Here is a 17,641-nt window from a genome sequence, read left to right on the forward strand (position 1 = left end):
ACCTCTTTAAAGGTGTTGTTTCTCTGAAGACATGCTAGAGGCTGCTGCTGAAGCATGCTAGTAGCATCACACACCTCATTTCAAATTTAACAACCTATCCTAACAACTTACTTGTCTGACAATTCAGTGAGTTTACACATGCTAGAATAAAAATCTTGCTTGTCCCAACAGCATCAAATACAAAACTGAAAGTGATCAGACTTGGGTGTAGCAGAGTACTTGTAACAACATTTTGAATTAGGCAGACTTTTGAACTACAAAACAGGAACAAGAAAAAGACACACGGTTGGCTATAAAGTCTTTAGGGTAGTACCTTCACTTAAGCCACCTTGCTAAGCCAAAAAAACAACCGGGTTTCCAAGGTCAACCAAAAACTTTTCATAACTTAAACACACCAGTCTATCTCCCTATACCATTCCTGTAGGCAGGAGGAGGAGGAAGAAAAGCAAGGCATGCTTCTAATGTCAGCAGGTACAGGATGCTTTGCAGGCAGGAGGAGGAGGAAGACAAGCAAGGAATGCTTCTAATGTCAGCAGGTACAGGATGCTTTGTATGACTAGCAAGGTAATGGGTTTATCTTAAGGGGTCTAATAAGGGCAAAAAACCTTCCACAGAAAGGCTCTTAGCTTTGAGACTTCTGTTATGTATTTAGCTTTATCCACGGCTTAACCTGAAATAAAATGTTTTTATATTACTTGCTATAAATCTCTTCAGTACTAGATTAACTGAAGACTGATCTTTGAGGAGGACTGGGGAAATTTTCAAATACAGAGATCTGCCGGCACAGTTACGGCAGGCTAGAAAGGAGTGTGATCAGTAACTGAGATAACAGACTAGGAAACAGTCTGACCTAGACAGTCTCAGACCTGTAATAGCTTGGTTTGCCTGCTTATTTCTTCTGCTGGCTGAGTGTATTATACTGGCAATAACATCAGGCTGCTCCTAAAAGCTAGCCATGCATTAGAGTATTTATTAAACACAGTTGTGTCAGCATATATACAACCCCTTTTTTTTTTTCTTTTCAGTAACTGTATAACATTAAAAACCATACATACAACATTTGCACTGGAACACAATCTTCTGCTATTTAAATACATTTGGCACTACACTAACAAGCACACAGAAGGGGCTTTCTTACCAAGGGAGCTTCCAACCACTAAGTGACAGAAAGCAGAACAGATACTGCTTCAATAATTCTCCAATCATCTTTTCAGCCCTGTACCACATCTAGTCCTGGTCAAACCCCACAGGTAAACTAGAAATTGCAGCATGTATCTTGTAGAAAGGATCTTAAGTAAGTGAAAAAGTAAGCTTAGTAATTTCCACTTTAAAACTACCATGCACACTTTCAGATTCACAAAATTTCCCATCCATTTGCAAGTTTCCCCTGAACAGCTAAAACAAGACAAATTGCAGGCAAAGAGTAATGTACAGCATTGATGTGTGGGAGGTAATAAACAGACTCCGTGCTCCATCACTTCTCAACTGTCCCATCCCTGAGGATGGGCGAAAACCAAACCACTTTGTCACCTTTTTAGTACAGTATTAAAGGCAAGAGGGATCAACTGGCAGAAGTACCATAGTTGTTGCTTCTGCTACTCTTTTCCTTCCTAGCTCGGGTTTCCTGCAACTGACATCTGTAACTGTTCAGCAGCATCTAGTACCTTCTCCAAAGCTCAGACAGGGGAAGCACTCATACATTTCCAAGTAGAGAACCCTCAAGCTTAAAAGCTGCTCGCATACAAGATCTAAGGAAGTCAACAAAACCACAGAAAAGCTGCAGTTGCCTCAAATAAGTGAGACGGTTTTTCCAAGATGCACAGAATTCAGCTGAAAACACCTACTCAACATCTAGTGTGAAACTACTTTATGACAGTGTTTCTCCACTAGGAGACAAGAAGTAGCCACCTGTGAGGACATCTGTCCAAATAACCAACTGTCTAATTGCAGGAGAGCTGAACAAGCATTATTAAAACATGCAAATAAAGCCAAGGTACTCTCAAAGTTTGAACTATATTTTACTTCTCCTAAATATAAGATAAAGACATCTATTCTCATTTCATTAATCAAGTTGACAGCTTTAGGACCTTGCAAAGACAATGTAACAACTTCATGAAAAAGCAATGTTATCCTATAGTCACAATCCAGTTAAGACACTACCAGAAAATCTAGTATTACTGTAACAAATAATGTAGAGACACAATAAAGATGACTACTGGGTTTGCTGCTAAACAGAAGCAACTTCAAAATTTTTTGCTCTCTCTCACTTTCCTTGCCTCCCACCTAAAAAGCTATGAATAAAGGTGGAAGCAGGCAAGTGGTTATTTTAAAAGGGCAATTGATAGTGACACAGGTGAAAAATTTTCAGAGTGCACTGATAAAAATAAGAAAGAGTGAAGCATAAACTCCAGTGCCCTTCAAAAACCCTTGTGCCAACAAGGCAAGCACTGATTGCCCTCTGTCATTCTGCAGTCACGTACACCCACTTAGACAGAAGCCTTAACTGGCAGGTTATCATAGATCAACTATTTGACTTGATTTTAACATATTTGCGTTACAGTCTGTAGCTGGTTAACAGCAACTGTAAGAGCTGAGCATGTGGTAGGTTGAGCATTCCAGCCAGACTAATGCAAGAGAGGCTAAGGGAGAAGTCGGTATCACAGTGAGCTTGATTAAACTCTTCTCTTTGTTCAGCTGCTTGGCTCCAAACACCTCCCCTGTTTCTTTGGTGCCTGGAGAAGACTCATCAACCTCACTTCCATTACAGGCCAGAACCAATCTACTTATAAAGTGCCATATCTCTAGCGAGGGACCAAACACGATTCTTGAGCAACTTTTCTCCAAAGCTTTTTTACTCATTTGGAGCAGGCTGGGAGTAGCAAAGAAGAGCAGCAATATGAGCATTTGGAGGTCACACAGCAAAGTCATCACTGATAATTTGATATTTTAGCCAGGCCATCACAAATACTGTATCATATCTGGCTTTGCTTTCTACCTTGGGACCTTCACAACCCTTTGCAGAATTATTTTCAAGTTCCATCAGCTATTACTCACTGCCATTGTCCGACAATCTTGTGACTTACTTTGCAGTCCAAATGAATGTTAACTGTCACTGTTGTTAGCAAGTATCAGAATACAGAGACCTGTGATAGGCCCAACTGGGACATTTTTGCACCTCTTGCCACCTCAAAGAGACATACAGGTCTGTGTTTTGTTTCTCAGCAGTTGGAAAATGCTTACACAGTATTTGCAAGACACAGAAAAAAATTTAGTATTTGCCAGTTTGCTCAATCATGATCTGTTTCTACCTTTTCATTAAGGCAGAAATAAAGTCCTACAGACTGGCTGATCTGTAGCAATTGACCCCACAACAGAGGCTAAAAAAGATAGCTCCATCGTAAGAAACACTACAGACACACATACAGTTAGAAAAGGAAACACAACCTATTATTTGTTTCCTACTTCATTTTTATCACTCACATTCTTTCTCTTAAGAAAATCTATGTACGAGGTTTGATTTTAAAACATTCCAGAAGCTATTTTGCACCCAAGAGTGTATTTGATCCACTTGAGTTCCCACAACACAATGCAGGGGAAAAAACCAAACTTCGCTACTGATTTGACTGTAAATAGAGCTACTAGGGCAATACATGCCTAGGAACAATCTCTCCTGCCTACAGGAAAAAAACAAACTTTGGTACTGATTTGACTGTAAATAGAGCAATACATGCCTAGGAACAATCTCTCCTGCCTACAATTCAGGTGTTGGTAAGTACATAAAAAACAAAATAAAAACTAAAAACCCCAATAAAAAGACATGATCATGTAAGGTGGGAGGACACAGAAAACAAACTGCCAGCCTGAAGTTCCCTGCTGAAGAGCCTGGTGTTTTAAAGAAAAGATCTAGTAATGCTAGAACCAGCAGTGCTGATGAGTGACCTGACAGAATCAAGACAGACAATAAAGCAAGACAAAGTTCCTTCAAGCCCAAGGCATCCCCTCAGCAGACAAAGCTAGCAAAAATGCAAAGTTCATATTGCATGCTTATTATAAAAGTTCAATCGGCTTCAAAGTGTGGCTCTCCTGAGGACGTCTGTAGCATCACAGGTGGTACTTCAGGATTTTGATTTAACTGAAGAGTGAACCCCGGAACTCGTCCTGTTACCACATTCTGGTATACACTAGAGAGCAGGCTCAGTTTGTGATGAGCTCAGTTTGGACCAAAGCAAGCCCAAAGACACACTACTATTCCAACCTACTCCAGGAAGATATTTAACTACATGTGCTTATGTAGTCAATCCATAGAATCAAACAAGTGCCAGGGCAAAATAAAACCTCTGCAAATCACAGGCACTGTGATCAGCAGATCCACAGCACCAAAGTGCAAAAGCATTCTCCTTTGCTCCTCAGCTGATCAGATTATTTACTCTCACTTGTAATCAAGCTTGTTTCTGGGTTGTGTACTATTATATTGACATCTAATTGCACTACCAGCAAGGAAAACAACTGTTCTGAAAGTCAACAGCATTCAGACAAAAGCAAAACAATTAATAGTGTTTAATTATTAATACATAGCAAAAACAACAACTTGTTTATAAAAAGGAAATCTGTACAAACTCATCCTTACACTGTATCTTCACTGGCTACAGAAGGTATCTTGCAAAAACCATATATACAGTGTGAACCAAAGCAGAGAACAAGCTGTTGATAACTTGCAAAACTACTTGCATGCCATGGTCTCTAGAGCAGAGCTTGCCAAAAACACACCTAGTAGCAGAAGGTAACATGTAAGGTCACACAAACATTCAGTTCTAAGGTAACAGAAAGACGGCATACTAGGAACACTCAAAGATTAAGTTCGTAACAGGAAAAAGGAAAAGCCCATAGCAGAAAAATTATGGCTTCTGATCGATTGCTATTGCTCCATCAGTAGAGTTGCAGTGTATGCACTATCAGCTTTGTTTAACTATTTTCCAAGAAAGTTCAAACAATTTAATGGTTAAACAGGGAAAAAGGAAAAAAAAAAGAAAACACAACAGAAAAGCATGCCTGCTTACATTTGGTTTCCTGTGTAGAAACACCCAGAGAAAAGCTGTGGTGTAACACAGCTGGACAGCAGGAGAATTTCTTCACAGAAAGGGCTGTTAAGCATTGGAATGGACTACCCAGGAAGATGGTGGAGTCACCATCACTGGAGGCATTCAAGAAACAACTAGACATGGCACTCAGTGCCAGAGTCCACTTAACAAGTTGGTGTTTGTCAAAGGTTGGACTCTGTGATCTCAGAGGTCCTCTCCAACCCTAATGATTCTGTGCTGCCTGTCCTCAATTCTTTTCTAATGTTGCAGTGGCAGTACCACTAAGTCACACTCTGAGGCATCTTAGTTGGCTGTGGATAGTGGTCCTATATTTTCATCTCAAATTATAGTTGCTGAATTTAGACAATGCATAATTAAGATATAAATTTGAAAAATCTAGGAATACCTATTTCACATGCATAAGCCCTAATTTACATTGTCAAGATTTTATATGAAGGATATTAGAAACAGTTAACAACTCTGTTTCACTGGCAGTCCTTGTTTGAAAGATGCTCAGCTTCACTTTGCTTGGACTATGAAAAAGGCTTCGCCTTGAAAGAGACAAATCAACTGGAATTCCAGATAATTAATTCAGTCCCCTATTTATCCATTCAGTATCTTCAATGAAAGGGATCAAGATGGTAAAGAGCAAACAAACAAACCCAAGTAAGTCTAGAATCTCATTTATGCATCTCCTGAAGAGCACAAAAAAGGGAAAATATTATGAAAAAGATGCCCCTATTAACTTTACACTGAAAAACAAATCACTCTATACTGGCTAAGCAAAAGCCATCATCTCTGGTACATGTTGAACAAAGCATTGAAAACCTAGTCCAAATTTTTAAGAAAACTTTAGTTTTTCTAGTTTGTAGACTGTCTCAAAAGTACTGCACATAGATTAAACCTTGAGGCAGCAGCTTGAAATTAAAGCAATGTGGCAAACAATGTTCAGAATCGAGAATAATCTTAAATTTTCTCAATTTCCAAGAATATTCAAGCAAGAATATCGAAGCAAGCTTCTCCATCTTCAAACACAAACCAAAATCCTGGAAATACACCTGCAGGTACTTGTGAAAAGTGAAGACACTTTAAAAACCAGGGGAGAAACTACTATTAATCCACTTAACTGTTATTTTCTTTAGCATAAACCATGTGCCATGTGTATTCCAGCAGCCATCCTTAAAAGTCTTCTAAAATGTTTGTTCACAGCACTGGGCTTTAAGTCTAAACATTTAGGTTTCCAAAGTTGTATCTCAGGCCTGCTTAGAGTCTTGTACACTTTTCAAATAAAGACTCCAACTATTTTTTCTCATACTCAGTATGTTTGCCTTCCCCTAAACACAGGCAGCAGTTTCTCTTTTCATTTTATTGCTGTTTTAAAAGTAACCATTTTCACTCATCTGCAAATGATTCCCTTTCTTTTCACCAGCCTTGATGTTTATCAATGGGAAGAGTATCATTTTTCAATGACTGGTGGGCAAGTAGAAGATTTCCTGGTAAATAAGACGCAGCCCAGTGTAGGCAAACCTTTGCTCGTGTGTGAATAGACATGAGGGTCAAGAGGGCACCTCCTTGCATGAATAGCTCCTTTATCATTAAAGCTGATGTTTCACAACCAGCATGGAGCAATAAAGAGTAAAAGTAAGGAACTGGAGAAGAGGGAAATGACTGAATCACCTTATATTTGTCATCACTGGATCCTTGCTTTGCTGCCCTTTCCTAAAGAGTCCCAAGACTTGGGGCCACTGAAACAAGTGGCAACGACAAGGCACAGAATTGTATCAACAGACAAAGCTGTTACACACTACTTTTAAGATCCTACAATGATGATAAATATGATATAGTGACATTAATACTAACAATGTTAATTTCTGCACATATTCCAAAGAGTTATGAGACATTTCTGTTCCAAAATAATTGTACATAAAGATGGGAGATTACACAGCCCTTGTGTCAATACACAGTTGTGGTTGAGGGTCTTTGGAGGCTTAAATAATGTGAATAATGTGGCATCTCAGCCACATTTATATGTGAGCAATTAGCTCTACCCAGAAGAACATGGACAGGCAGAAGCTAGCCTATACACTGCCCAGGGTGAGCCACCTTTAAAATCAGGGTCTACATAACATTACTCTGAGAAGTGTTTAAGTATTTACTATTTATCATAACTTACAGTTATGATAAATAGTATAGTGCTCTCAACAATCAAAAGCAAATGGATTCTTCACACAAGAGTCTCCTAAAAGCTGCTTTTAAGCAAGTTTATTTTTAAGGATTTCTCAGGATGGAGGAAAAAAGCTTTCTTTTTTGCATATCCTACAATACTCGGCTTGTAAATTTCTGCAAGTGTGTTAAACACATTTCAATAAACATTTATTGTGGTGTATTTCTACTGTAATACACTGTGAAATTTTATTACAGAATATAAACTTTAGACAGCATTTGACCAAATACAGCACACTTAATAATCAGTCAAACTGTTGGTACAGAGCTGCTGGTCTGTACCTGAGCTGAGAATCTGTACTGATAACCTGCTTGTCTTTTGAAGTGCTCAAGATCAACGCCACAGATCTGGCTTTGTAGTCATTTCACACAGTTTCCATTGCACTTACAGCTAGCATTAGGCTCAAAGGAACACACAGCTAACCTGAGTGGGGAACAAGGGCAGCAGAGAGACCCGTCTCTGAATAAGTCAGTCCTTGTCACCTTTCAGGCTGCTTCTGGAAACAAAATTGGTATTGTTAGTTCAACTTGAACATTTCTTGGCATCCTTGCATTTTACCAACAGCCATTTAAAATTCTACAGTTGGTGATATTTGCTGAAGAACTTTATCCAGTATGTTTTAAATGGGGGTCTTAAATAGAACATCAGAGAAGTAACAGCAAAGCTCAACATGGCTCTGTAAAGTCACACGAGTATCAGTGGGTACCAGAAACAGAGTGAAAGAAGAGCCTCCAAGATGAAATCACCTATTTAAAAAAAGGACAACAGCAGAAAAACGAGTTAAACCACGCAAAATCCCAAGAACAAGTCTAGGGAGTCCTTGGAAGAAGCTAGAGGAAGAGGCTCAGAGGAACAAAACAGAAGTGGGGATGAGGATGGGTGGGGAGGTGTAAAAAGCCCATTTTTCAATCAACGACGTTCTGGCTGTGAATAGAGAATAAATGCGGAGCTTTAACAAGAGAAGAGGATGGTCAGGATTTGTGAAAGAGATGCTAGCAATGCTTTAAAGATTCGGCAGAACACAATAGAAGCAGCACTGAGTGGCTGAAAAGGGACAACTACAAAGACTATTTGTACATACTTTACAGTTTACAGGACAGAATCCTGATGTCCTTACATAATTCCACTGTCCCCACTCATCAGTTAGCTTCAGCTAGGTTAAGATTTCACCCTGCCATTGTTCTCTGTCAGTTATGACACACTCCTCTCTTTCCCATCACTTCTTACATAGAAGTTGAATACGAACAGACACAAAACTACAAGTCTAAAAGAGAGCAGGCAGTAGAGTTTGCAGTTACCAATAAAAGTGAAATAAAATAATTTACATTTGAGCTAACCTGAACTTAGGATGACAACAGAATATCTATGTGGGATCATCAGACTAGCAAGACTGGACATGGAAAGTAGGATAGGATTGGAAGAAGTGCAGAGGGAAACCTCAAACCACGTATAATATTATCATCAGGGGCTAATGCATTGAAGAGGAAAGGCCCTCCACGTTTTTTCATTATCATCTTGTATTTTAAGGAAAAAAAACCCAAAACCAAAAAACCCCCAACTTTCTGCCACTTCAGCATTCATTGTGATACGCATCATGGGAAAAAATAACCAAACATAAAACCCCGTTAATGATTCCCTCATACCAACATAATTTTCATAATAAATTGAGGTAGAATGTAGATTCTGCATTATGTCTGCAGCAAGTTAAGCGTGCCAGGCACATCCCAATCCAAACAATGTTTTCTTCCTTGAGGACATTAAAACAGGTTTGGGATATAAACTAGAGCAAGACTTCATTAAGACTCCAGAACAGCAAAAACATACTCCAAACACATAACACGTCTTTCATTTTCCAACATCTCTTTATAGTTCTTTATAGTCCTTCAAGCCTCTACCCACCTGTTCCACTAAATGCCACAGACACTTAACAAGGCACTAAGATGGGAACAATAAGGACACTGCGACCAGAAACCTCTGCTATCTGAAGCAGACAGAAGGAAGCCACCAACCGAAGAAAGGGAACTTTTAACCACAAACTTTTAGGATAAAGAGTCTATACTCTTCCAAGCTTGCACAGTATCGATTACACCAAGAAAACTAATGAGCCACTTTGCCGTTCTTCTAAATTTGAGCATTTCAATCGACTTTTACTGAATTTGAAAATAAAGTAATTTTATAAAAATCCAAACATAATGAACAGAAAATCTACTCGGTATAAATATTTCTGAAATTAAAGTCCCAAATGGCTCACTCTCGCCACTGGAGCCCCACATATCTGGGCAGCCTGTGTTTCATAGCTCACTACTGCTTACCACATTTTAACGGATTCCACGTCCATAAGAATGCACTAAGTTTATATTGCTCTCGGGTTTAATACACGCTATCGATTAATAATTAGGTTTGAAGAGCATTCTGCCAGATGAGCGAGACAGGACGATTATCAACTCCTTATGGCTTGGAAAAAAGTCAGTCTCCTAGAGTATAACAGCGCAGGAGTTGCGAGCATCCCCCCGTGCGAGCCGTGCACCCTCTCCCCCAGTCACTCTGCGGGACCCCCAGGCATTTAGTAAGGGGAGAAACAAAAAGAAAAAAGAGAAAGGGAAGAAAATCAGACCAAACACAAGGGGATCTAGACATTTTGCTTCATCTTCCCTTCCTCTTAACACAACATCCATTGAGGCAGAAGGAACCACCGTGGGTGCTAAAACAAGAGGCGCATTCACGGCGCCGGGCTGAGCAGAGGGCGGGAGCGCACTCCGGACGGCACCTCTGGGCCGGCCGCTGGAAATCAACCCCCGGCTCTTTAGCACGCACAGGGAAAGAGAAGGCAACGCGGACCCATTTTAAGGCTCTGTCATTAAGCAGTTAGGAACGATTAAGAGGTTTCCCTCCGCTGCCGCTCGAGGGACAGTTTTTCGGCACCGGGCTTTGTGAAGGCACAGACGCGGTCGGGCTGTGCCAGGTCGCGGCTGGTTCCTCAGCCCGGCTGCCCACGGCCGCGGGGTTCTCCGCTCCAGGGCGCCCTGCAGCACCTGCTGCCGCCGGCACCCCCGGCCCCAGCCCCGCTCCCCGCCCCGGCGGCGTTTGCTGTACCTGCAGGATCCTGTCCAGACCCTCTTGGCCCAGGCAAGGGAACTGCTTGAGCAGCTCCGTCTTCTGCCGCTTATAGTTGTCGGTAGCCGAGCGCCAGTGGGGCTCCTCCAGCACCTCGAAGATCGCCGCCCCAATGGACAGGTAGAAGATGATGGCCGAGGTCAGCAAGGGGCCCCTGTCCACCATGGTGCTGGCGGTAGGCAGCGCGGGCGGGTGGGTGGGCGAGCCGGGGTGGGTGCCCCACGCTGCCGCCGTGGGTGCCCAAAGGCGCCCTGTCCTTCCCCTGACACCTCCGCCTACCCCGGCCGTCTGCCGTGCCTCCTCTCCTGGTTTCTGCCGCGTTCCCTTAGAGTCTTCTACACTCTCCACCCACTCTCTTCTTCTCCTCCTCCTCCCTCTCCCTCCCTCCTCCACAGCGCTCCACTCCCCCGGGCTGTCTCCTTCGCCTACTTTTCTCCCCTCCCTTCAGAATCAGCGATTTGAATCTGGTGCTCTCCCGCTTCCTCTCTTCCCCCCCGCCCGCGCATGCGGCGCTGCCGCCGGGGGTCCCGGCCCGCGGCCCGGCCGGGCTCCGGCCATCGCCATCGCCGGCCCCCGAGGGGCCGCCCGGGGGAAGGGGAGCGGGGCCGCCACCTCCGTTCTTCCCGCCCTGCCTGCCGGGAGCGGTGTGGGGCCGAGAGGGCAGCCCGGCCCCGGCCTCTTCCCCCTGAGCGCGGTTGGTCGCTGCGCCCGCAGCCGTCCGTGCGTTCCTCTGTGTTTTCCCCAGAGAAGGGGTAACTTCGCTCAGTTTTATTTTACTTGTTCCCTCATGCCGGCAGGTTCAGCGGAACTCCTCGTTTTCGACGCCGGGAGGCTGTGAAATGAGGTGTGTGGCTTGCCCTGGATGCGTGGAAGCACGGGGGCAAGCTGAGCAGGAGCTTTGAGGAGAAAAGATGTCCGTCCGCACATTTCACCCTTCCCTGAGACGTCCACACGTGGGCATTGCAGATCGTTAGGAGCAGAAACTGCATCTCCCTTTCTTTCATGACTTTGGTACCCTCAATAAATACGCTATGTCCCTGTCTGTGTGTTTGGGAGGGAGGGGGGAACACTGGGTAGTGATTTTCCATAAGATGCTCAAAACATCTTCTAGGCTGAAGCTCCCTTGAAGCTTACCCTGTTTGTGGAGCCTTCTCCAAGGGCTGCTTACAGCCACGCACAAGCCCTGGCCCCTCCCTGTTCCAATGAGGCTGGAAATGGGGTTAAATGGGTCAGTTATGCACACTTGTAAAGTGCTTCTGGTGTGGACACGGTTCATCTTACAAACATCATTTTTGTGAGGGTAAGTTGTTCTGGTTCTCCTTCAGCCCCCACAACAGGAAGTAAACGCTCAAAAAGTAGAGTAGTTCATATCAACTGGATCAACACCAGGAGATTTGGGGTGTATAGGTACTCAGTTGGAGTACACAAGCTAAAAGGCTGAGATAAGCCTGTGCAGACATAGTTGAAATGGGAAGAGGGGGAATGGATGAGAATGGGAAACACAAAGGAGAGAGGTAGAAAATATGCAAGAGAGTGTGAGAAAACAAAAAGGAGTGTACATATAAGGCATAGGAACATGCATTGGTTAGAAATACCTATATAAAACTGAATCAGGTCCAATGGATACTCATCTGATATTTCCCCGGGAAATCACATGGTCCTTAAGCAGTCCTTCTACTAATGTATATAGTGCTCAATAAAAACACATCCGCAAGAGGTTCCTAGTAGCCTAAAAGCAGGACTGGAGAAACCACAAAATCCACAAGCACATTAAGTGATCAGTCTTTGCATGGGATTTTCCAGTTATTTAAAGGAAGCATTAAAAAGAAAAAAGGATTTTCAAACTGCAGTAGTTAAAAAAATTAATTTATATATATTAGTGGGAATAGGAAGGAAAAAAAGCATCACAATAAACATTTTTGAAATGTTGTAAACTACACTAATTTTTTTATTAAGGGAAAAATGGGGGATGCTTCATGAAGTTGAAAGTCTGTAATTTCCTTTTAATTAAAAGGAAAAGAAGAATTCCATGATACACAATTACCACATGAAAATTATTCCCAGGTGTTATCACTTGGCCCAAGACCTTTGCAAAACTTGAAAAGCCATTGGCCACAAATTAATAATGTGAGCATCTGTCGTTGTCTCACCCGCTGATTTTAAAAAATTGTCTATAAGTACTTATGGCAAGTGACTGAAAGAATTGAAGAATTTTCAGTAGGCAAATTATTATATAATTTTCCTTTTCGTGCTCTTGCACCTTCTTCCGAGTCACCTGCAAGTGGTTAGGTTATTCCGACAGCAGCAGCAATAGCCTGACACATTACAGCAATGCTGCATTTGTGTGTTCCTGACCCTGAACATCTGTGCTTCGTAACTGGAAGGTATTTAATTAAATTTTGAAACTGTATTCTTCTCCATCTGTCTTTAAGTCTCTAAAGACCCATTTATACATTGAAACAGTATCTTAAAGGCACAAGGAATTACATGAATGACCCTGAACCCACTGCAGTTGCAGAGCACAGACAAGAGCAAAAACACTTTCAGGCATTTTACAAAAAGTTTGTTTGTGATTTTGATTCAACATTTCTACTTTCCACTCTAAACTCCCAATCACTGATTGCATAATTAGTACTCTCAGTAACTGAGTCAGTCCATATTTAAAAACAAACAAGCCTGTAAATCACATACCATTTTTCCCTGTGTTGAAATGCTATTGCACTTGTTAGACTGTCTCCTTGTGTTTCTCTGGGTTTAAAAGAGGTGAGCCTGGTAAGGAGCAACATCCAGAAGAATAGTTTATTCCCCAAGGAACCATAACCAGCTACTCCTGCAAGCAGAGGTGATCCACTGAGTATCAACAAACTTCAGGTACTTAAGATATTTCACTTTGATTCCATTGTCTTTTGCAGAACAAATTACAAGGTATACTTTCATGTTGCTGGCCAAGTAGTGTGGCAAGAAGGAATGTTTTGTGTAGCTGGCCTCTCTTTTCACCTCCTGATCTAAAATGCTTCTCCTGACCTCAGAAAAGCTCCTGTATCCTTTTATTCACGGCTTTTTTCTCCTTTTTGTTTCCCTTGGATTAAACAGTACCCCTATTGTCAACCCACAGCACCTGCCACATAGGCCCCCCAGCTTTTCATGCTAGCTAAGTTAATCAAAAGACTGGGGTTATTCACTCACAGGCTTTTAAATCTCATTAAAAATCAAGGGAGAAACAGCAGAAAGCACTGTGGTGAGCAATACCACAAGTATCAATCATTTGTATTATTTGCATAGGACATTATTTCAGGCTGTCCAGTCCAAAAGGAAATCTCTTTCATCCAAGCTGTATGTCTAAGACACATTTGCTGTACAGATGTTTCCTAGGACAGCCTGGAATGAATGACTAAATGTCAGAAAATGTTTTAGATGGAGCAAGTAAAAGACATTATTTGGGCAAAAGAAACCTGTCATGTAGTGGCAAAGACTGCATGTTATGCAGGGCATGAACTATGGGCCTCTCTTCAAGCCTCTGCCATTTTTCACTTATGAGCCTATTCTTGGCTGGTTGATGACTGTTCTCAATGCCTGTCAACTCTGCATCTTTCATTTATTTTTTTTTCTGTTGAAATTTAGACACCTCCAACGTTGCCTTCAAGTGTTATGCATCCAGTCTTGGATGGTTTAACTAAGTTGAGGGGTGCCCTGTCTGACTATCTTGAGCAGTTTTGGTTCTTTGATGCAGTCCAGTGCACACTGAGAGGGTAAGGGTGGTCTGCAGATGATGCAGAATTTTATATGAGGCATTTGTGGAAAGTTCAAAAATTCTCAATGGGATTGTTCATACCTTTTGGCTTAAGTATTTACAAAAGCACATTTTATGTTCTGAATGTACAGTAACACATAGTAAATCATAATAAAAATAATAAAAACCTTTACCAAAACAACCTGCATACCACTGCAACAGACTTCTTTACCCATGGACAGATAATGAGTGAACAAACACCACATGACAGATGTTAGTCATGCTGCTTAATGAATAACTGGTGATGAGTACAATACCTGTGTGGAATGGCTGTAATATGTTCAAGGAAAAATATGCATTTGGATCATTTGTTTTTCACTGAGGTACCTGCAGTGCTCGAGAGAAATGTCTTCATCAGGAAGAAGCCTATGTATCATGAAGAAGCCTATGTATTTCAACAGTTTTTTTGCATCTGTTTCCTTGACTGCCTTGTTCCTCAGCCATCCATTCCCCAGCCATCCTGGATGACTAAACATTTTTCCTTCAAAATATTTTTAAATAAATACTCTGGCCTTCTCTTTCTCTTCTACCATGACCTCACTGGTAGTGCCAGAAGCTTTGTGGCAGTCCTTCATGCTGACATTCATGTCAGTGATCTAAGCATTTCAGAATACAGCTCTACAAAAAAGACCGACTTGTACAATGTCAGTCCTGGGCTGGCTTTTACCACCATGATACTTGGAGGACATTACTCTTCTAGATAATATGCTCAAGGATAGCTGAGCACCATGGTAACAGAGCCAGTGAATATGCAACAATCTGTTATTTTGTTAGATAAAACATCACTGTCAAGTCTTATTTTTGGGTCATTAAGAAGGAATTAAATTTTATTTGTGTGTAGTAATATGGATGAATGTTTACCCATGGTCCTGAGACTTGTTTCCCAAACCAGTTTAATTTAACTCCTATCAGTCTGGTGTCATGCAGTGCATGCAGTGCATACTTTCCCCAGTGTTACTGCCTGAATGTGGCAGTGCTGGGTTACAGAGGGGAATTCAAGGAGCTGTTAGCCTCCCCCATTTCCCAGCTGGGTTGCACAGCTGTGTTTCTGTGTGCCAGGTTGTGCAATGAAGGGCCTTGTATGTGACTGTGCAGCTCCCAAATCCAAACTGGGCTCCCTTCCATGCACGGTGTGTAGCACTCACGTTTTGTTAGTCAACGTGTCGGAAGAGCTGTTCCCACCTAACTCTCCCCTTTATAGAAGAAAAAGTCTGCACATTAATTTTGGCAGTGGGAAAGCAGAGGGAAGGTTGATGGCAGCTTTTTTTTCCCCTCTTGGGTGAATAGAGCCTCGTGGATAACAAATGAAGACAGCTATAGACCGAAAAAAACCATTGAAAATTATCATATTTTTATCATCTGTTCTCCAGTTCCAAACCCTGCAGCAACAGCTTGTGAGGTTAGATTGGGTCTTATCTAGGGAAATAAAAGATTGAGTAAGTAAGTGAAAGAGTTGGCTGCATGCAGTTAAAGGAGTATGGATTTTTAAGATTTTTGTTTTCTATGGACATGAGTTACTTTTCTGCTTGGTGTCCTGGAATGAAAGAAGGGTCATGGCCCATGTGGTCTCTATGCATGTGCCTCTGCCTTATGTGTTTAAAGGGGTTTTGGAAGAAGACAAGAGCTCCAGGCACAATCTCCACAGCCCCTTAGCCTGTCACATGGTTCTTTGTGATCCCTCCTCCATCACATGTGGTACCAGGGAAAAAAGACAGCAAAGGCTGAGTACTAACTCCCACAGTTGTCCTGCAAGTGAAGGGCTTGCAAAGCTATTAGTGGCTTTTAACTTAAGCTTTGTACCCTCCTAGACCATCATCAGGAGAGGTGTCAAGAGAGTTTGGAGGATTTTAGTGTTACTGCCTTTCAGTGGTGCCTCCCACAAGACAAAATTCAGTGTAAAAGTAGCAAGCAAATCCAGGTGACTTGCAGATATGACTTTTGGGAGGTAACTTGGCACAAAAGTGACTGGGTTAGAGCATCAGGGAAAAGTCCACCTGGAATGGTGCTTCGGTCAACAGCAGGACTGTTGTCACTGCTCTAAGCATAGAAGCTGCCTGCAACTCCTAACTTCCAGGTCTCATGGTGAACACCATGCTCTTGACTCTCAGTGACTTTGTAGGGATGTGTGCATGCATGGTCACAGCCAATTGCAAGATAACCCATGACTGAGGTGGAAAAGCAAGTCGGATGCTGGACATTTTCCTCGTGTTGTGTAGCACCTCAGTAGTGCTCTGTTCATCATTCTGTCTCACAACTGGAACAGAGTCCAGGGAAACTGAAGAAGCAGTGAGTGAATGGAAGCAGTCTCAAATTGCCCATGTTGCTGATCTCCTTTGGGAGCTCATGGGGAAGTCCTGGTAACTCAGGTCAGACACACAGTGGTGCCAACAAAGAGGTTTCGGGGAGGTCTGGCAAGAAGCAGAGTTGAGGGAGGGCACAGAGTGTAAGAACAGACAACTCCTAACTGTACCTGTGCATCCGCAAAAATCTCTCAGCTGCTGGGGGAGAGAGAGAATATGGGGGAGGGAACACTGACTCCATCAAGATAAAGGACTCTGGTGCTCTCTAAGGGCATCCAAACAGAGGTGAACATCCTAAAGTTTTTTGTTCATCCCCAGGGAATACTGCATTGCCATAATGGGTTATAGAAACTAATGGTTATCAGCCTGTTAGAGTTTTCACAACTCATTTCCTTTGAATATTAGTTATTTCTTTTGCCAAAGAGAGGCGAAAAAGGGGAGGAGGAGGAAATAAAAACTAAATGGGCTAGTTCATTTAGTTTATAAGATCAAGTCAATAAGCAGATAGGTGAACTCTGCAGATGGCATTGCTTCAGTCAAGACTGAAAATGTAGTGCTTTCCCTGCATGTGTTTTTTTGCAAGATTTCTTTGGAACAAGGAAGTGTATGCAAATAATGGGACCAATCTGGAAATGTTCATCCAGCTAAGCAGCCATGAACTCTCACTGACTGTGGGTACTTGTTACAATAAAGACTTCAGGCTGGGGAGCCTGCTTCATATTCTACCCTTGCTTCACTACTCCCTACTCTTACCCCCAAACTTTTGCAATTCAGTGGCAATCAGAGTTAATAAAGGTGTGTCCATGTTCCTATAAAGCAATTTGCATCATCATCTTTTGTGATGAAATTTTCACAGGGGAAGGAGGAGCGGCAGCATTTTGTCCAAGTAAAGGTTACCCTGGCAATATACCAAGAAGCCTGAAGCCCTTAATTTTCCTAAGAGAGATTTGATTACCACAGCCCATATCTGAGTGCAGAAATGTGTCCTGCAGAAACTACACTCCCTCACCCTTCACTCCCCCTTTCCCAAGATAAGTCTAAAAGTAGTCTGGAGTTTACAGTCTTGCATTGCTGCCACTGTGTCACAAGCACATGGACAAGCTTGTGCTGCCTTGCTGAAATTATTGTACTAGGT

General features: G+C 42.3%; 1 protein-coding gene across 1 annotated transcript in view; it reads right to left on the reverse strand.

Moving 5' to 3' along the window:
- The window catches only part of KCNK5 (potassium two pore domain channel subfamily K member 5), a 34,479-nt gene extending 23,725 nt beyond the window's left edge, over positions 1 to 10,754 (reverse strand). Inside the window, exon 1 of the mRNA XM_039697999.1 lies at positions 10,396 to 10,754. Within this exon, the coding sequence (XP_039553933.1) occupies positions 10,396 to 10,581 (186 nt within the window). The 5' untranslated portion in view covers positions 10,582 to 10,754. The remainder of the gene's footprint in view (positions 1 to 10,395) is intronic.
- Positions 10,755 to 17,641: the final 6,887 nt, after the last annotated feature.

The sequence above is a fragment of the Passer montanus genome, unplaced genomic scaffold, assembly GCF_014805655.1.
Source record: "Passer montanus isolate IOZ18808 unplaced genomic scaffold, ASM1480565v1 scaffold12, whole genome shotgun sequence".
In the NCBI taxonomy this organism is placed as follows: Eukaryota; Metazoa; Chordata; class Aves; order Passeriformes; family Passeridae; genus Passer; species Passer montanus.